This window comes from Micrasema longulum, unplaced genomic scaffold, assembly GCF_059751315.1.
Source record: "Micrasema longulum isolate JH-2025_06_02 unplaced genomic scaffold, ASM5975131v1 h1tg000955l, whole genome shotgun sequence".
NCBI lineage: Eukaryota > Metazoa > Arthropoda > Insecta > Trichoptera > Brachycentridae > Micrasema > Micrasema longulum.
This window is the reverse complement of record NW_028278146.1, coordinates 74,743-96,670: the sequence shown is the minus strand read 5'-3', so window position 1 is coordinate 96,670 and position 21,928 is coordinate 74,743. Positions and strand designations below refer to the sequence as shown.

Sequence of the window (21,928 nt, the reverse complement as noted above, 5' to 3'; positions counted from 1 at the left end):
TTTATCGACTAGCATCCCTTCCGCAAACCTTTACCCCTCCCCAACAAAAAAAATGCAATAAAAACGTATTTGACCAACGAAGCGATACGCACTAGACGCGGACAAGTGAAGCGGCTGGGTGGGAGAAGGGGAGGTGTTTGTGGGGGGACTGCTTGTCCGAGAATTAAAAGTTTTTTTCATTTTGAGATCATGATTTTTTTAAATTTTCTTTTAAAAAAGACTTCTTGGAATTTTTTATTAGGTTTTTTTTTAAATCTTACCATGAGGAACGTTCCTCTGAAGTTTCGCGATCTGGCCTTGAAAACCCGTGTAAAATATAAGCCAGATATATGATAAATAAGACGTCGTATTGAAGATTTTGCTGGCAGTGCTTAAACATCCCTGTAAGGCTCTGCCATTGTAGTAGTTACTTAGTCATTATATCGTTTCAAACAATACAAAATTGGAGTTTGAAATTAATAAGGAAATATTAATCATGAGACATCTTGAGAGTCAATATGAACTAAACTCAAAACACGTTTCATAGACAAAGCGAAACAAACGCCATATTGAAATACCTCGGTATTGATTTTTTTTGTACATATTTCCCGGAAAAACTTCCTTATTAATTCTAAAAAGACTATTGATAGGTTCTTTTTTTTTACTTTGTAGTTTTGCATGGTTCATCATTGAGATACCTGTTTTAACTTGAGCTTTCAATGGACAATAAAATAAGAAAAAAAAAAAATCATTTACGTTTAAATAGCACAGTGAAGATTAGTAAAACATCGTATGAATAACGAAAATTGATTGATAAAGACGAGGATTCGAAAATTCTGCTATTTTCAGGAGTACTGTTATCACATTGGTTGATATAACTGATTCCCCACTGTATAAAATTCACATCCTACGAACGTTTTCCACATTTACATGCTCTTTTTTATAACAAACATTAGGCTAATGTTGCTGTTCTCTTTTTTTATAGAAAAAAAATATTTACGTGTAATTTGGCCACTTTAGATTTGTTTGTATTAAAAACTCGCAGACACACTTTTATTTATCATTAATTATGCGCGAGCTAGATTTTTCTATTTGTAACAAATAAAAAAATATTTTATTTTATTTAGGCAGATGAGATTCTTTCTAAGCACTTAACTTAACAGGAAACGCCTGAATTATGTAAATTTGAAGACTTTTGTTTTCATAACACTACATGTTAACTGCAAAGTTTTTTTAACATTGTTCTCTTATTCATTAGGGAAAATAACAACAGTTTTTATTTTTATTGAATACATAGAAACTGAAATTGTAAAAACCATCAATATAAATTTTCCACAGTAATGAAAGCTTTTGATTAAGTACATTATAGGTATTAAAAAGAAAGTAATAAAAACATTTAGGTATGTTTGAAATTCAGAAATTGCGACAAAAAAATACGTATAAATGTAAAATAAATAAAAAATTAAAAAATAAAATTTAAGGAATAAAAAATAAAAACAAGTTACTTAAAAATATTGTAAAAAGTACACAATATAATAATGAACATCCATATTTAATGACACTTTCCTATAACTAAACATGCATACTATGTATTTATACTGAATCTTCTAGATTTAATATAGGAGAGATTAAAAATGTCTGCCCGACCAAAGAGAACGGTATTACAATAATGACATACTCTAAAGAAAAAATCGTTTTGTCTTGAGTTTTTTTTGGTCTCGACAGATTACCTTAACCGCCCGCAGTTAATGTGCATTGGGCACCGCATTTCAGAGCAACTCTAGCAGTCTGTTTGTAATCTTTAAACCATTTCCAAGTTATTCCAAGTCCATTTTTCTACCCCAGTCGTTCGTCCTTCTCCCTTCCCCCGCCCCCAATAAAACAGTGTAATAATGTTGCCAGATAAGAACAAACGTCTCGACATTTATCACGCTCCGGTCTGACAGTTATCTTTTTCGGAAAACTACACAACTCCCTAGAACTCACTAGAAGATTAACAATCAAACGAAATGAACTTTCCGACTTAATGGCAGTGTTGTCAGGCCGACTTTTTTTATTAAATCAATACAAGTCAATGTTTCTTTTATAAATAATATAAATATTATTATTGCTTGTTACTTTTTCATTGTGATTAGGATATTTCAGTTGTACTTAACGTTGATTTCTTCACGCCTAGTTGTTCTGTGCTGAACATCGAGGGGTCTGTTATATTGCGAAATCATTAATAGCCCCTGTTACACGTCTTGCAGCTACAGTAGAGTTGTTGCGCTCCATATATTTTTCCAATACCTACGGAGAAATAGCGTGATAGCTGAAAATTCATGAATCATAAGAAAAAATTAAAATTAAGTTGCATTATAACCCTGTTTTGTGAAATTATTTTTTCTCTTAATAGAGAGATAAATATGTAAAATATTTCATTTTTTGACTCGATAGCTACCCTTTAGACAATAATCCTGAGAAATTGAGATGTGTTATTTCAGCCTAGTATAGTGGTTGGCGCATTCGACTACCCTTCTTGAAGTCCGGGTTCGATTTCTGGCAGGATCAACGTGAAATATTTATTTCAATTGTTTACAGCTGTATTTTACTGTCCCTAAAGCGTTGAACTAATCATTTTTCCTTTCACGTAACAAACATTATCTAGACTCGCTGCGACTAGAGTGACAATGCAGAACTCTATGCACCACTTGGTGCGGATAAGAAAATGATAATAAATATTTAATTTTTGTACACTTTAGGGGGGTAGTTTTTGTGCTTTTACTACACTGCGGCCATAGAACGACCAGGCAGGATTTTTTTGTGACCTCATTTATGCTTGAAAAATAATGTTGAATTTCAAAGAGAAACTAGTGTTTTATTATCGATTAAGTAAACAATAAATTATAAAGATAAAAATACGTATATTGTTTTATTCCACTTTTATTTATTGATTTTTACCAGTGACCGGGTTTCATCGAACAATTGTTATTACTTAATACTTTTTTTTTATATTTAAACTCTATATCTTCCATTATTATATAAAATCATAATTTACAACCCCTGCTTGCACTTGTATATATCATAGAAATTTGTTTAGTCTCCCACCAGTCTGACGATATCGGTCACGACGAAACTCGGCCACTGGTAAAAATCTATAAATTTATTTTTTTATTTTTATTTTTATTAAATGCACAAAATACACAATTTTGCATAGACACAATTCTATGTTATTTATGTCCCGACTTATTAGAAAATTCCGTGTTAAGTCGGGACTCTTCGATATATAAATCAAAAATATGTATTTACATATTAAAACAATATACAAGTAATCAAAACAATATGCAAAATAATGAAAACAACAATACAAAATAATAATAGAAAAACAAAAAGTTTACACGTCGAAAAATGGAATGTAGAAAAGTTATATAATAATACGTAGGACAGTGATGATATACACATATACGTATATGGATAATAATTAAGAAAGTAAGTAAATAAAAGTAGAATGAAACAATATACGTATTATTATAAATAAAATGCAGTTCCACCAAGAAATGTCAGTAGAATAACTCAATCTATTCAACAATAAATTTTAAATTGAATAAAATTTAGTGGTTATTCAACAAAATAACTTTGTTTTTAACCAATTTTTTTTCTATGGACCGGTTTCAAAGCAAACAAGCTTCTTCGTCAAGGTTTACGTAACTAATGAATTAATTCCTATTTCATTTTTATCATGTTAACTAAATACTACACGTGGACCCAATAAGTCAAGTCTTGTTTTCTTACAAGGGTGGTAATTTGATATCAATATTTTCGAAGCTGGACAGGAGAGAACTAAAAGAGATATTGAGTATTTGGTTATTAATTATTTTTTATTTATTACGAATCGTTTTTTTATTTCTAAGATTTCTAAGTTGTCTAATTTTAATATTTTATTTTGACTTATTAATCTTATCCAATTTTATTTTAACAAAAAACAAAACGAATTAATTACCTGACTAATTTCTCCCCAATACCATGCGAGCGGAGCCGTGGGTAAAAGCCAGTGACCTATATATTTTCAAGGCACTAGATTTTACTTCAAAAAGCCAATACTTCACACACTCATTTTCGCGAAAACCATTTACGTTGTGACAAATTTAGACCTTGTATATTTTTTTATTATTTAAATTTTTATATTATTATTTAGTATACTGTTTTGATTACTTTGTATATTGTTTAATATGTTAATAAATGTTTTTTAATTATATATAGAAGAGTCCCGACTTAACACGGAATTTTCTAACAAGTCGGGACATAAAAAATAATAATTGTGCTCTATGATAAAATTGTGTATTTTGTGAATGAAATAAAATAAATAAACCAAAAACAGTGTTGTGATACATTTCCGGTTACCGGGAAGCCAACCCACCAATCAGGATAACTCACCATAGAGAACTTGAGACCTTACAGGCGGAGTAACTTCAGACAAACAAAACTGTAAAAAATCATAGCGCTGGTAATGCGATGCATATATCGCATTACTAGCGCTATGATTTAAAATTATTTTTCGCTTAGTTTGATTAACAGATAACAAAAACAAACATCTAAACTTCCTCATTTGCTGAAGGGATGAAAAGTATTTTCAGGTATATCTCATATGGATTAAAAGGAACTTTAACTTAAATAATTGTAATGCGGTCTTGTTTACAATTTATTTCGCCTTAGAAGACAACGAAATAGTCGAGTTTTAGATCAAACCATAAATTTTCACTTGTACGAACTGAATATTTTATGGGTAGAAAGGTATTAACAACAACTGTTAGCATATAAAATGATGATGGGATAGTCACGAAACTACTCGAATCCACATAAATTTAGACTTGAATGAATGAAACAATTAATTCGAGGATCGTAAATACTTTTTCGGAAAATTCCTTAATGATGGCATTGATGTCTTTAGTTTTGCTTCTCTGGCCTCTTACATAATTTACGTTCAATTTTTTTTCAACCTAACCGAACCAAAAAGGGGATTAAAATCCCCCATAGACCAATTTGGTAACTAACAAAATGAATAAAATACACGAATGAGTAAAACACGTGTACGCGAAAACATGAATAAATTATTGCACGGTCATAAATACTTCCAACGTTTTATTCTCCTGATTCCTTATACAAGTAGGCGGTGGGGTCGTTTGGTCCCCCCGTTCGGATCACGTGTATTTTTTGGATGCTTAGTGAGGGAAAGGTTAAAGCTACCTGTAGAGTCGGGGTGCCGACAGTGGATCACCCTTTTTTGGAGGGCTGTAATTTTGTAATGGTTTGAACGCGAAAGCTTAAATTTGGTATCACATTAGCTTAATTATCATATTTACAGACTGCACTTTATTTTTTAAGATTTACTTACAACATAAAGAGTAACAACGAATGTATTTAAAAACTGGGAAATGATCCACTGTGCCTTTTAAGTTGGATACAGGGGATCACAATTAAATCAAAGTGGCTCATTCTAGTACTCAGTAAATAAATCAAATACTTCTTATAACTTAGATACACAGTGGATCATGATTCACCGTGTACTGTGGTATTTGATCCAATGTACCCTACGCGGCCATTTTGATTTTCTAGTCAAACAAACACAAATTACTAAGTTTGTTCATGATGGTGATACCGTTATATGTAACCAGAATATACATACTTTAATGTGAAACCAATGCTATATTATATGTAAATCATACTAGAAACAAAACTTACCTTTAAAATTTTTTTTTTTTTTGTATCACTACAGGCCAGGAGCGCCAATTATACTAGTGAGTGTAATTTGAGACAAAAAAATAGACGCACCACGCGCACGCACTGTCACAGCTACCAGCCGGCTAGGGGTGATGTGTTTGTCCCATGAGACCTTTTTATTGTGATGAAGATTGAATTGTAGTGCTTATACGTTTACATGCAGGGTACTTGATCCACCGTACCTGCTCGAGCCACTGTCGGCACCCTGATCCTACTTTATTAAAAGCAGAAATTAATATTTCGTAAAATGAATTTAATTTCTTTATCAAACAAAAAATAACTTACCTTATTTTTTGTTTTTTACACCATTTTATGAAAAAGACCTAAATTATATTGTTATGGTATTTGTTACAATCAAAATGGTGTAAATTTTCCGCAAACCAAGTTTTGTAAAATTTCCGTTGAAAATATACGTAAAAATGGCATTTTTCAATCAAAAAATATAAAAGCGCCATCTAAAAATAAATAGTTTCATATTTTTCTGTATAATCACCTTAATGTTCTCGATTGATATTGTAGACCTAACCACAAGTACAGTAAGTAATTTTGATATTTTTTTCCTAAAATAGAATAGGGTAAAATAAAAATACGTCTAAAATGAGCATTGGAAAAATTAGCGCGAGTTTTTTCAAATCCTTCCAGATTTCACACGGATTCACTTACCAAAAACCAATGGGATATAAAAAAAATCATAAAAATTCATCTCTGAATTTTGTGTTGAAATTATTTTTCCAGCTGAACAAAATCTGTTCTGGAATTATAATATTCTGATACTCGTAGCTTGACTTATTACGGGAGTACAAAAATATTCTCACATCTTCTAGATTTTCACTGGTTAAAAAACCCAGAGAGAATAAAATATAAGCTTTGCTGGACAGTTTTCAAATTGTTTCATGAAATAGCTCTAAGATACCTGTCGAACCTCTACATTAGAGAAAATACATATCAAAGGATGTCTACTCTCAGGTCAGCATTTGATTCAGGCGGAGGAAAGCTTTTCGAACTCCGGCACTGCTCAAACACTAGGTTCGGAGACCGTGCTCATGCCGGAGCCGGCCCCTCCTCCTGGAACCAATCGCCTTCACACTTGCAAATCATCGACAGTCCCAGTCAGTTCAGATCTCAACTGAAATCTTTTTTCTTTCGTTTATTGTGCCCTGAATTTTGAAATTAGAAAATTTAATACATAGAGCTTAGTTAGAAGTATATAATTGTAAAGCGTGTTGTTTCACAAGAACAGCACTACATAATGTCAGCTAAAAATTGCCCGGCCGAATACACATAGAATTTACCCTGTGCCTAACCCATTTTTGTGAAATTTCATGCTCCGTAAAGGGTTTCTTAAATGTGTCATATTTATGAAAATATGTTGTTAAATCATGTTTTATATTTCATATAATATGTCGTTTGGAATCCTCGATATACAATATATATCACAACTAGAAAAAATACAGAATAGATTCCTTAAACTTCTGGATCGTAAATCTCTTACATATTTTGACTCGTATGAAAACTCTTCTTCCTTTCATAGTTTAATTTCCCTTACTAAACGTAGAAGCATTTCCGATCTGTCTTTCCTCTTCAAAATTTTAAACAATTTTATCGATAGTCCATATCTCTTGGAGCGTATTTCAATCAATTGTCCCGTAAAGTCAACACGACAAGTTCATTTTTTTATAATTCATTGCCAAAAAAAAATTGTGTTCAAAACTCGTTTATTTATCGTAGCTGCTCCAAATTTAATTTACTTTGTCCCCATTTAGATATTTTTAGTACAAAATTTTGTGACTTCAAAAAAAACTTTTTGAAACACTGTAAAATGAAACATTTGTCAGTGTGTAATAAGTTTATGTTCCTTTAATTATGTTTATTTTAATATAATATCAAAATTTTGAATTGGTCAACTATATTATGAAAATCCCTCTCCTCCACTCCTCCACTCTATTTCCTCATCCCTTCTTACGAGCTCTTTTTTTTCTCATGTTTTATATAATATATTATTTTTTCTTTACTGTGTAGCACGTGCTCTCATTACATTTGTGAAAAACTTTAACTGGATGTATGTACTATTTTTTTTTTGTATTGTAACAACCGATGTTTTTTCCTTAATAAATAAAAAATTAAATTAAAATATTTATTTGAAACAATTTAATAATTCATTTTTGTATGATAGTTTTGCCAACATTGGCCTTTATGGAGAGCCACATTGCAATGTTCGCACATATACCTACAGGGTCTCAGTCCTTTTTTTGTGCTTTGTATCCCGGAGCCGTGTAAACACGTGATTATAACCACGCGTTGTGTCCCAGTCCCGTGTTTTCACGTAATTTACCAGCAGCGAAAAAATACTCATAAAAGTCACAAGATATCAATAAAATGCACTTTTTTGAACAGCTGGTGAACCACGGGAAAACACGGGAAAACACGGGACCGGGACACGACGCGTGGTTATATAATCACGTGTTTACACGGCTCCGGGATACAAAATGTTATCATAATATTTTTTTGGCGAGTATTCGTATGGTTATAATTATCAATTTTTTGTGATGCCTTTTTAACTTAAGTACAACTCAACCAGCCATAAATGCCAATTTAATAGGTACTAAATAAAACGAACATTTAGTTTTACGCTTTACATTGTCTTTTCTTTTACTTTCACATATTTCAAATTATTCTCATGAACATAAGCGAGCTAACAATGAAATATTATAATATACAAAAATAAATCACCACACATTACGCGACCCTCTCCGTAAAAATATTTATCTTCAACTCAAAACGTGATATTTCTTTATTTCGAGGCCTTCTAGAAAGTTTTCGTAAAAACTAATACTGACTAAAAGGCTTATTATGTGTGGTCATTTGTCGCCGACAAAGTTTCCAGAACAACAAACAACAATTTACGATGAACGATGACTTCAGAAGCGGCTTTATGATTACATTTTTATTTGACACAATTCTCCTTTTAACGGCGGGTCACATCTTCCTCAGGAAACAATCCGTCACTCGGTCACTGACAGGAGAGTTTTATCTCCCGCGCAAATGTTGCGCTTTGCCGCCAAAACATCAGATTGACCGCAAATGTTGCCACAGTGCAAAATAAACGTAAACAACCGCCACGCCAGTACCTGCTTCTGGCATTTCGTTTCTGTTTGCACTAACCAACGTGATACTTCTATTTACAAAGCAGAAAATACCATGGTTAGACTTACGCTTACTCTTGATATTTGCCTTAGGTGCATTGTAAATATGTTGTCATTATTATTGCGTGCTTATTTTATTTATTATTAAATCTTTGTTTAATATATTTGTAATAGTTTGGTACATAGACCAAAAAACTATGTTTTAAGGAAATATGATTATTTATGTATATTTTTTATCAAACGTATAAATTTATACTACACTGAAATAAATTTATCAACTTTTGTTGATAAAACCAGCCGGTTCAAGAAGTATAAAAAATATTTTCAGGCGAGAAGTATAAAAAATATTGCCTAGTATATCACCATCATCATCATTCCCTTTTCGCACCTAATGGTGCATAGGGCACTGTATTGGTACACCAATCGCAGCGTATCTCGATATTTTTTTGTTATATGAAGGTAAGGTGATCAGTCTTACGCTTCAGGTACCAGTCTACGGACTATGAAATATTCTGTTGAAAACACCCTTTTAAATAATATTTCATGTCAACCATATCGGGAATCGAACCCGAGACCTCTTGCATGGTAGGCAAACGCGCTGACCATTACACCACGAGGTCGACATATAGGTGAAACAATTCGATCAGAATGTCACCCGCAATCAACAAAAGTTTTTTACAAAAACAAAAGGGAATTTAGATGTTTGAACATAGGCGAAATGGTGAACGCAGTGTGTAAAGTGGCCGCTTAAAACAGCCAATGAAAGATCGTAAATCCTGCAAATGCCTAGACTCCCATATTTCATTTTATAAAATGTTCTTCTCTGTTGTAATACATTACTATTTATTTTTATTTATATTATTTTATTTGATTTTGAATCTTGAAATAGGGCACACATAAACATACTCTTATTATGTGTGCTCTAATAATAATTTGTCGGCCTCGTGGTGTAATGGTCAGCGCATTTGCCTACCATGCAAGAGGTCTCGGGTTCGATTCCCGACATGGTTGATATGAAATATTTATTTTAAAGAATGTTTTCACATTAGAATATTTCCTAGTCCAAGGACTGGTACCTAAAGAGTAAAACTGATCACCTTGCCTTCATGTTACAAAATTGATCGAGATATGCTGCAATTGGTATTCCAATCCAGTGCCCTATGCACCAAGGTGCAGAAAGGGAATGACAATGGTTATTTTATGTTGACTTTATCCATACATATGGGATATTTTTGGAGAAGAAAAAACAGTATTTTATTGAGATTTCATAATATGCCATAGTACTTACTACCTTACCCTAAAAACAAAGCATTTTGATCCCCTTAAGTTTGCAAAAGTTAATCTTCAAAAAGTCTATAAACTTAGAGCGTCTTTAAAGCTCCCTTGGTCCTCGCTACGGAGACAAACGGCGAAAGACAGGATAAAATAATTATGTTAGCCAACTTATGTTCAAAGGTACAAAACAGGTACTGAGCATTGTTTCATCCGGACTAATGAACAGAACCCGAGGACTGCAGATTATGCTAATTGTAATCTTTATTATACCTAGCTTTTTTAAAAGGACTTTAGAAAGGTTCATATTTATAATAAGGCTGGCATTTTAATAATAAGATCAGTAAAGTAATGTTGAGGCCGTCCCTGAAACAATGTGATTTTATTTTATTTTAAACTCATGCTGGCTGACTTACAAAACGAAATTAAAAACAAATTTTCTTTGTTTTTTATTATTTTCAAATCAATGTCCATTTATGAAATACTTCTGAAAATAATTGAAATTTAGATTCTTTTATAGTGAGGAACTTCCTCCCTGCGGAAATTAGAGCATTAAATTATGCGGCAGTTTCTTAAAAATGTACGAAAAATTTATTAAAAAATACTTTAACAAAAAGTAATTACTTTGAACGACGTCATCAATTCATATAAATCAACCAATTTTTTTTAAATATTTTTTTTTTTTGCACCACAACAGGCCAGGAGGCCTAATTACAGTGGTGAATTACATCACAGAGCACCCAGGCTTGAGAAAAATCACATTGAAATTTTTTGTGTTCTCACCGGGAATCGAACCCGGAACCTTCCGTGCGTGAGTCAAGCGTCTTGACCACTAAACCACGGAGGCCGCCGTGATGATAATAGAGTTGTGAAAGATATCCGGTTAACTTACCGTCAACGGAACAATCGGCAGAACTGACCGAGAAGAAGCGGAAGAGAACTTAAAACGTCACAAGCGGAGTAATTTCAGAAAAACCTATTTTTTTTAATCATTGCGCTGTACGAAACTCATTTTTTTTTCTTTAAATTTTGTATATTTAAAAAAATTAAGTATAATTGAAATCCAATAAACGTGCTTTATTTTGGATACATTATCAAAAATGCGTATTTAAACGCATTGAAATAAATTACATGCAACAGTTTAGTTTATCTCTGTTTCTCTCCTAGATTTTTTACCCACGCTGCTGTAAACTGTTATTTATGAAAAAAAAAAATAATTTGTGAAACGATAACTGTTACTGCTATTTCTTTTAAATAACCGAAAATTGTGATCACTATATCCGCAATAAATAAGAAAATATCACTTACTACGAATACTAGTAAAAATATGTAAAATTAATTTAGAAAAATTAATTTCATCTTCAAAATCAATATAGATATTAATAAAAAATATTTTCATTTATGATTTTTAAAATAAAATTGTAAAAAAATATGTCTCAACGAAAACGTGACATGTTTGACCTTGACCATTGTGACATTGAGATTCCTGGCGACGTTCTATTTAAATTTAAATTTAACCGAATCTTGACGTATTAGCGGCGTGGCCAATGCAATGAACCGTTTTTTAAATGACACATTTTAATTTATTTTTTACTCAAAGGTATTTCAAAGACCCTTGTTAGAATAGTGATATTTCCCTATTATGCAATGCATACGATCAGTGGCGGTTGAAAGGGTATTTTTTTTTAAATAGGTACATGTGTACTCGTATTTCACAATTATTTTCACACATTTTTTTGTTTGTATAAATACATGACTATATCTATGTCTATATAGATTTTTCCAATATAACACAAATTTACAAAATACCTAACATAGCTAGGGCACTTTATCTTGGCTCATAGAGTTTCTTAAAAATGCCATAATTCTCTTTAGCGTCGAAAAACATATTTCACTCTTAACTGTCGTCATCGTAATTCCACAAATAAAAATTACTAATACGTTTAACTTTTGAAACACTATCAAATTACTAGTACGTTTAACTTTTGAAACACTATCAAATTACTAAATACGTACATGATTTCAATTATACAAAACAGGATCCTAACAAACACTAGGACGCGTGCAAGAAACAATATTATATTATAATAATATTGATTCACAAAGCACATGTCAATCTTGTAAAAAGGGACCAGAAAATATATACTTATGTTAATCCTTTCCATTGAGAATTCGTACTTTTTCAGTGTGGGTATGTAATTACAGTGGAATTAATTTATTATCAAATTTCTTCTAGTCTAGACCAATGCCAATGCTATATATATTTATATATTTTATTTTTTTTCGCACCACAACAGGCCAAGAGGCCCAATTATAGTGGTGAATTATATCACAGAACACCCAGGCTTGAGAAAAATCACATTTAATTTTTGTGTTCTCACCGGGAATCGAACCCGGAACCTATTGTCAATCTCTTTCCTATCTTCCTTGTTTCATAATGTTATCTTTACCGGGACACTGCTCGCGTTCGAACTAATTTTGAGCAAAATGTTCCGATGTTCGTGCACGCACGGTACGTTTCATATCTTTCTTTCTCATGAGAAAATTTAGAGATAAGATATTAGCTTTGGGACAGCTACATAAATGACCCGCGCATTCGACATAACATGAATATTTGACGGCGCACATGCTTTAATAGTATTCTAGATAACATCTATAAAAACATGTAGTTTGATAAGTCCTTATATATTTGAAAGAATGATAATTTAAAAAAATATTAAATAACCCAATAGTATTATATACTTTTATTATTGTGTGTTTTAAGTAAATTATTTTAATTGGTGGCAAATTTTGGGGGGTCATTGATCCAATGGACATAAGGAAAAGCCGTTACTGCATACGATTGTGAAATATGCTTAATTTTTTGTTGTGATTTTTTTATTCTGTGTATCATATTTTTTTTACAATAAATTATGCATCAATCAATATGAGAACCATTTGCTCTTATGTTCGTTTAGTGTTCTATACGTTAAAAATCTATTAAGATGCTAATGCATTTTCCAGTACGTAATTTAAGTTGATGATGTTGCATCTTTCATTTCCTTCCCCGTGCATATTCCATTTGCATGTTTAAGTAAATGTTTTAGTGATTTTAAATTGCTTTTCTGAACTACGTTTTTCTTTCCATACTTAGATTACAATTTGTCTGTTTCCCGTGGTGTAGGTACCGCACTTCTCCGATCACTATGTCGGCAGCTTTCATTTCCTACTCAGAGAAAGGGAATATTTTACGTCGTGGAATGTGGGAAATTTAATTTTATGTCTCGATGGCAATCTCCTTTGGAAGTTGAGATGTCGTCGGTAAATTTATACGAAATCGAAATGTCAAAGAGAAGAGAATACACTCCGCGAATCGCTAGGCTTTACATGGTGCTTTCTTTAAATAATGTTTAAATTTGAATTCTTATACGTGCTAGTAACCATAGGGTGGACGAAAAATGTAAATAGTTTGGGTAATTCGAAATGTCCGTATTTTTAACATTTGTATTAAATATCTGACGTCGTACTAAAAAAAATATTATACCGTTACAATCATGTTTTTATATTTATTTATTTTTTATTGATTTCAATGATACTATAATTTTGTTTTTTTTTTCTTTTTCAATACTACTATATTAAAATATGGTAGTATTATTTTGTTAATTTCAATGATACTATTATTTTGTATATTTGATTATGGATAAATCTAAATTTGAATAAACTATATTTTAATATTTAGGTCTGATTATCTTTTTTAAATTGTGTTCTTTGTAATTTTATTATTTATTATTTCTACCTTGTTTTTCTGGATTGTTATTATAATGCATCACATGTCATTTTATTCGAATTTAATTAATTTTACCGTTTATTTTTTATTGTTAATTATTATGGCTTGACACAAGCACAGTCTAAAAAACTATTATCAATTTACTTATATTTAAACGAGAGTATTTTTTTTTTAAACATAATTTTCTGCTTATTTAAATATAAAAATATTTTAAAAACGTGAAAAGACCCAATTATTTATAGTATCCACTTATTTTAGGGAGCATCGAGCTGCTGAAATGAAATTATTTTACTGGAAAAATTGCATAAAATGCAGATTAATAAACGTATAAAACAGTAAATGCCTTTTTATGAGCTCTATCATAACATTCGGACATCGCCTCATCATGTCATTTTCTATTTTTTTCTTGCAGCGAGTGACCTGGAATCCATCAGGGCGCTGTTCAATGAGAAAGAGAAGGAGCTGTCCGTGGCGGTGGCCAAGGTGGAGGAGCTTACGCGTCAGCTGGAGGAGGTTAGAAGGGGCAGGGCGGCCCCCCGCGCCCCCCCACGCCCGCAGCCACCCGCCGCCCTAGAGCTGGACAAGCTTAGGAGAGAGCTCATGGTGAGCGTTAGTTCACGATTTATATTTACACTAACTCTGGACAAGCTTAGGAGAGGGCTCATGTTGACCGTTAATTCTTAATTTATACTAACTTTTTCAAAACTTGGGAGAGAACTTACATTGAACTTTAACTTTAAGCAAGCTTAGGAGCGGGTTCATGGTGAGCGTTGGTTTACAATTCACATTTAAACGAATTCTGAATAAGTTTAAAGAAGAGTTTTTTTTTATTATTATACATATCATTTACACTTAACTCTGGGCAAACATAAGAGAATTTACATCGAGCTTTAGTTTACTTAAGAGAGTGTTCATGGTGAGCGTTAGTTCACGATTTATATTTACACTAACTTTGAATAAGTTTAGGAGAGAATTTATAGTGAGTGTATGTTTACAATGTTTATGTACAATAACTATGGGCAAGCTTAGGAGAGGGTTGATATTGGGCATTAATTCATAAAACATTAACATTAACTCTGGACAAGCTTAGCAGATGATTAACATTGAGTTCTAGTTTACGATTTATATTTCCGCTAACTCTGGGTAAGCTTAGGAGAGGGCTGATGGTGAGCATCAGTTCACGATTCTAATTTACACTAACCCTGGACAAACTTAGGAAATAACTCGCAGTGAGCTTTATTTATTTTTTATTTATGCGATATTTTTTTTTTTTTATTTATTTACAATTTTAAAAAACCCGTTAGGGTTACATTAGAAATTTAATATTGTCTTGTCATTTTATGTCTCGTCTAGTCTAGTTAGTTCAGTCATCATGTGCTTTTTCAGATTGATTTTAAATTTGTCTCCAGTAAAAGTTTTCAAGTAGTAAGGTAGGTCGTTGTAGTGTTTAAGTCCATTATGTAGTATTTTTGACTGTCCTGTGTTTGTCTTTGCTTTTTCAATATGATAGTGTTGTTGTTGTCTAGTGTTATATTTGTGTATGTCAGCATTTTTGACTAATATTATGTCGTCGTCTTGTATGTTTCCCAGTGTTATTTTGTGCACAATTTTTAAGGTTTCAATTTTAGTCAAGTAGTTTATGTCAAACTGGTGTGTTTTTTTGTACAGTTTAGTCGTAGAGGTCGGGTAGGGTAGGTTGTATGTAACTTTAAGAATTTTATTTTGTTATGAGAATAAAAAGAATGTTATGTCTGTCTTGTTACCAGTTCCCCAGAAGGCGATCATGTAACTCAATTTACTTTTGACATAGGCTTCGTACATCATAATTTTTTCCTTTTTCGGTATAGAATCTTTAATTTTGTAGAAGAGGCTATGTAGTGATGCCATTACTTTAGTTAGTCCGTCTATGTGTTTTGTCAATTTTAATTGTCTGTCATTAACTTAGGTGAGGGTTCATGATGAGCATTTGTTAATGATTTTAATTTACACACTGTGGACAAGTTTAGGAAAGGTCTTAATTATGAGTTTCATTCACAATTTATAGAACTAATTTATTTAGTTCCTTACACGAATTTTCCGTACATAAATCATGCACTTTTTTGTTTATAAAATTATATTAACTCCTTTGGTTTTAAGTCACCCGGTGACTGCCTTATCGTTATAATGTATGGAGTCTTAGACCTAAGAATGATATTTTTTACAAGATGAATGATGACAACATACAGAATTTAGAAAAATCATAGCAAATTACTAAGAAACTGGCGGGAAACTGACAGTATTATACACTTTTTTTAATGGAAAGTATATATTTATAACTATCACGATCAAAAAGATTCAGGTAATTTTTTTAATTGCAACACTTATAGCTTTACAATATTTGAGTTTGTCCAAATGTTTGTAGACAAAAGATTGGATTTCACCTCCTCGGGAGTCATTAAGATTAACAACTTACAACAGGGATGGAGAACACCTTAAATAAGGGAATATGGAAGTCTAGGCCATTTTCACCATTTTGCCTATATCTATCCCTGATGTAATTTGTTAATCTTAATGACATCCGAGGGAGCGAAATCCAGTCTTTTGTCTACCAACATTTGGACTAACTCAAATATTGTAATAAAACCAGCTGGTCCAAGAAGAAGTTAAAAATTGGAATTTTTTTTAGGCGTTGCCTAGTATGTGAAATAATTCGGTCAAATGAATCTCTTTACAACAATAAAGGTTTCAGCACTTTAACTTCACTAAAATCAACGAATAAAAGAATTGAAGAAATATGTATGTTCAAGCTCATGGCGTAATGGTCAGCGCGTTTGTCTACCATTCGAGAGGTCTCGGGTTTGATTCCTGACATGGTTGATATGAAATATTTATTTAAAAGAGTGTTTTTACACTAGAATATTTTATAGTCCCTGGACTGGTACCTGAAGTGTAAGACTGATCATCTTACCTTCATATAACAAAAATGATCAAGATACGCTGCGATTTTATTACCAATGCAGTGCCCAAAGCACCATTAGGTGCGGAAATGTAATGATGATGATGATGAATGTGTATGGTTCAAACATAGGCAAAATGGTGAATGTTACACCTAAACCAGCCAATGACAGGTCATAAGGCCCGTAAATGCCTAGACTTCCATTTAACCTTATTTAAGGTATTCTCTATCCCTCTTTTAATTTGTAAACTTAAAGATTTAATACTTGACTTTTCATTTTTTAGTTCATCGAGCAGTTTATTAAATTGCGAACGGGTATTATTTTCAAGAGATTTATTCAACACGATGAGTTATACGAAAATGAAAATCAATATAAAAACATGGACATATAACAGAAAATAAAAATAACAAGATAAATATATACATGTACAATGTACATGTCAGCATACAAAATATATGAAAAAGTAATTTGTTACCTTCCTGTTTTTGTATCAATATTTACATTTAATTTTGTAATCAATTTACCAGTCTAGATGTCGTTAATGCGATGAAACCGGTCACTGGTTATTACAAAATTGGTAGACTCAAGAGTCACTCTTTTGAAAAAAATTCTACAGCAAACTTCAAATTTTAACGTTTTCAAAATAAAACATTAAAAAAAATTTGATGAAAATTAACGTCTTCAAAAAAATATTATCTTTTCCTATGTACTATAGTTTGTTTTCCAAGAGTTAAGTAATATTTCATAAGTGAATATTTTTTCTGTTTCTTTTCTACAAAATCCCCGCTGACAGTTTTTATTACACGCCTCAAAACCAGAATCCGACGAATAATTACAAAGAGCAATTTCTGTGTGAAAAATCATTAATTTTTAAACTTCCATTAGTAACCCTTCAATCAAGTCACGCTTATATGAACTTTAATATGATTTGTTAAATTATTTTATTAAAAATAAAATATTCTGAAACAGGAAGAAAAATTGGTGTATCTGGTAAGTATGTAAACTAGCGATTGAAAGATTGAGAAATATATTGACGGAAGGGTTAATGTCGGAAACAGGGTGAACGGTTCGCTGAAATTTGCCAAATTAATGTTTGTCGTAGGAAGCAAAATTAGCAGCTCACAATGGAGTCGTATGTAAAATGGCGAAGTATGTAAAAACAAGGATGAAAGCAGGCTAATTGCTGTCGAAATGCGATCTCTCAGGCGAACGTGTATATATATATATAGTTGGATATCACAAATGTCAAAATCCGTGCGTTATTAAGGCTGAGACGAGCATTATCGACAGCAGGAAATTGCGGTGTTGGTTTGGATATGTAGAGTGAATGGACGGCAAAAGAACGGCTTAAAGGATTTACGATACTAATGTTGATGGATGCAGAAAACGAGGAAGACTGAAAAAGACATGGCAAGACAAAATCCAACAAATACTTGCAGATGGACATGTAAATGGTTTATTTATTTATTTTTATTTGCATCGATTTATTTACTATTAAACGTGTTGTCTAGACGTTCATTAAAATTTATGTTCATGTAATGATTTTAATTTTTAGTAATCTTTAATATGCATGCTTCCACTTTCTATTATGTTCCATCTAAACTCAAAACCGTCCTCTTGGCCTCATAGAGTTAAGGATACGTTTTTTTTTGTATTGTGTATCTTTATATGAATAAATAAATTGGAAAAATTATGAGCCTGTCAATTGGTTTTAAATTTTTTTTTTAATCGACAGTTTATTAAATAATAAATGAATATGGTAAAAAAAAAGGGATTATTTTTTATATAGGACATAATTATAATTCGGAATAATTGGCGTGCTTGCGGGAGAATATGTATGAATTTAGAGGAAGCAAAGTCTGTATGCAAAGACAGACTGAAGTGGTAATCTATCCTCTCTGTCTACCTCCACGGGGAAACGGCGTGATGGTTTGTTTGTTTGAAAATATTTGTAAAGAAATATTGGTTTTACCGTCAACAGGCTTCATTACAACAATAAACAGATATCGGAGAAGCTGCACAAATGCTCGTCAGAATTCACCCATTAATGGGACGATATTATTTGCTAAACACGGCTTCTGCACATAATGTCCATATCTTTATATATATAAATCCTCTGTACGTGTGATGTCACCGTACTCTTCCTAAACGGCTTAACCGATTTACGTGCGGTTTTCAGAGAAATATAAATCTTTGCACTGTGCGTGTTAATAAATATTAAAATCTTCAATCGAATATTTCAAAAAGAAGTTAGGAGCATAAATGTTTTATTCGTCGATCTTGCAAAAAAAATGGAACGATATTGTTTTTTTGTGCATAAACAAAGTTTGTTTTTGAATGTTTACCAACAGCATTTGTTTTTTGGATCTCAACTAGATTCTTTCCTTCAATTTCTTATAATTTCCACCCATTTTTTTATTTTTATTGGATTTTTGGTCACACTAAAATAATATCGAATTCAATACATTTTTTAAATCGTATTCCTACATAAGTACACCCCTTTGTTGGTGAGACGACCGGAGTTTGACGTTTGCAAAAAGAATGCCATATTTGAAAAAAGATTTATTTTACGTTTTGGAATTCAACCATAAACAAGTACCTACTTAAATTCAATAATTTTTTAAATATTGTCAATTTTTAGTTTTGGAATTTAATCACAAACAAGTACCTAGGTACCTACTTATCAATGAAAAGTCTTTTTCCAAGCTAATGGCAGACAAGCCAACGTTCAGACAGGACAACGTCTATCGGGTCCGCTAGTGTAGATATATTTTTTCAAAAATATGTTTTTATTCAAGTGTATCGCTGAATATATTTTTCTTCTATTATTTCAATGTATTAAAAACACTCTTTAACATGTAATGGCAAAAATACCGTAAATAGATAACAAAAATCCATGTTTATACCAGACTCGAGCGATCTTTAGCGAATTTGTACGTGTACTCGTTACTCGTATGACAGTAATAATGGCTTTAAATCCTACTCAGGAAAATCGCTTATATAATCGGTCGAATTACACTTTACTTGAATACATAATGATATATGCTCATTAGGGATAATCCAGAGGATTAAACGATTGTCGTAACTTATGCATTTTGTTCCACATTACCGAGTTTTTTGTTCATGAGTTGGATTAGATAGCGTTGCACAATTTACAAACAATCGCTTTTATTCTGTGAAGTATTCAATATGGTGAGTGACGAGCGTTAACCCTTGTGTAGCTTTGATGTCACCTAAGTTTACATCTAACATAAGGCTTGATTATGTATCTCTTTTTTTTTCGAAAGATGTCAAAAGCATTAATCTTTTTTCCATCAACCTACCAGGGTTGCATTCGACGAGAATGCATATACAAAAAAAATGGAAAGATGTTGTTTTTTTGTGTTTAAAAAAGTTTGTTTTTGAATGTTTACAAACAACATTCGCTTTTATGGATCCCAATCAGATTATAATTTCTCCCATTTATTTATTTTTGCTGGATTTTTTATAATACTAAAATAATATTAACTGAGAACAAATACATTTTTGAAAATCGTATTCATGAATAAAATGCTCCTCTCTTGGTGAGAAGATCCGATTTCGTCGTTTTCAAAAAGAATTCTATATTTGAAAATAAATTATTATATGTTTTAAAATTCAACCATAAACGAGTACCTTGGTACTTACTTAAATTCAATATTTGAATATTAAGCATTTTTCGTTTTGGAATTCAAAAATAAACAAGTACCTACCTAGGTTCCTACTTATCAATGAATAGTCTTTTTCGAAGGTTATAGTCAAATAGACAACGTCTGTCAGGTCCGCTAGTGTATTAAAAAATAATGCCTTATAGGAGAAAACCCGTGCTAAGGCAGACTAACATATAATTGCATACACACGTGTGCACTCTTATAAACATTCATACACATACACACATAAATACACAGACATAACAACAGATACATGCATATAAGCATACATTTATGTAAATATACACATACATATATGTATATATACACACATACATATATACACACACATATACACCCATACATATATACACAAACATATACATAGACACCCTCATTATTTTGGTTTGGTCGATGGTGAATAATCATTACCATTCCTGACTTATTATATTTCATTAAAAGTGGTTTAATATTATATTTAAAAAACATTTAAAAAAAGAAAATACAGGTGTTATGCATGGATTTTTTTATTGGTTGCTTGTGTGTTTTTTTTGGTGGGCTCTCTGGATCGTTTGTTTTTTCTTCTTCTCGTATATTTCATAATATGCGCAAAATATATCGTTTGCCATCCGTTCAATCCTTGTGAATCGTCCGATGTTTTGGTCCATTTCTTCCAAATGAGCCAGAAGATTATTCAGAAGATGTCAACCTTCGGATAGTCCCTTGACGTTGATTTTCTGCTTCGCTTCTTTCTTCCGCGCCACCTTCAACACAACACACACCACAACTGATCGCGGATTGTGGTCGTAAAGTCGAACGGTCGTAAGCCGCATAGGTCGTAAGTCGATGAATAGCAGTACCTGCAAAGTGGACTTTCGCCATAAAAATGATTTTTTAAGTTGAAATATAAACCTGATGTTCACTTCGTTTTAATGCAAAAGACATCAGTTCTCCCAGATACGCTATTTCAATATGTTCTTTTATTATCAAAATAATCATTTTTTTACATTGAAAGTTCTTGAAAGATTGAAATTATCTCATTTATTTTTTTTAAATATCGTGTTTTGGAAATCATTTCCTCTAATCATTTCCTCTAATTTGACTCACGTGGTTCATCCTTTAAGGTACAAATATGTTTTTTTTATAAATAATTATGTAAAATAGTATTTTTAACAGTACAAATACATAACACGATGTTGTAATGTGGAATTTCAGCAGCTTTTTAAGAGTTAAATAGTTACTGATTTTTTAAGTGTTATATTTATAAACACATACGGTTGATAGGGTCTAGAAAGGCCAATGTCAGATTTAATATTTTTATTGCCACCATTTTGTAAAGGGTCGATGTCAATTAAACATAAGTGTATCGAACTCATTGAGGTATTTATTTATTTGTTTATACTTTTA

General features: G+C 31.7%; 1 protein-coding gene across 10 annotated transcripts in view; it reads left to right on the top strand.

Annotated features, from left to right (window-relative positions):
• The window catches only part of ASPP (Ankyrin-repeat, SH3-domain, and Proline-rich-region containing Protein), a 704,899-nt gene that overhangs the window by 648,185 nt on the left and 34,786 nt on the right, over positions 1 to 21,928 (top strand). For 5 of the 10 annotated variants that reach the window (XM_088232182.1, XM_088232180.1, XM_088232188.1 and 2 more), the window contains one exon: positions 14,330 to 14,520. In XM_088232182.1, the coding sequence (XP_088088308.1) occupies positions 14,330 to 14,520 (191 nt within the window). Of the gene's footprint in view, positions 1 to 14,329; positions 14,527 to 21,928 lie in introns of all 10 variants that reach the window. The other 5 variants (XM_088232181.1, XM_088232179.1, XM_088232187.1 and 2 more) reach the window with 1 other exon arrangement.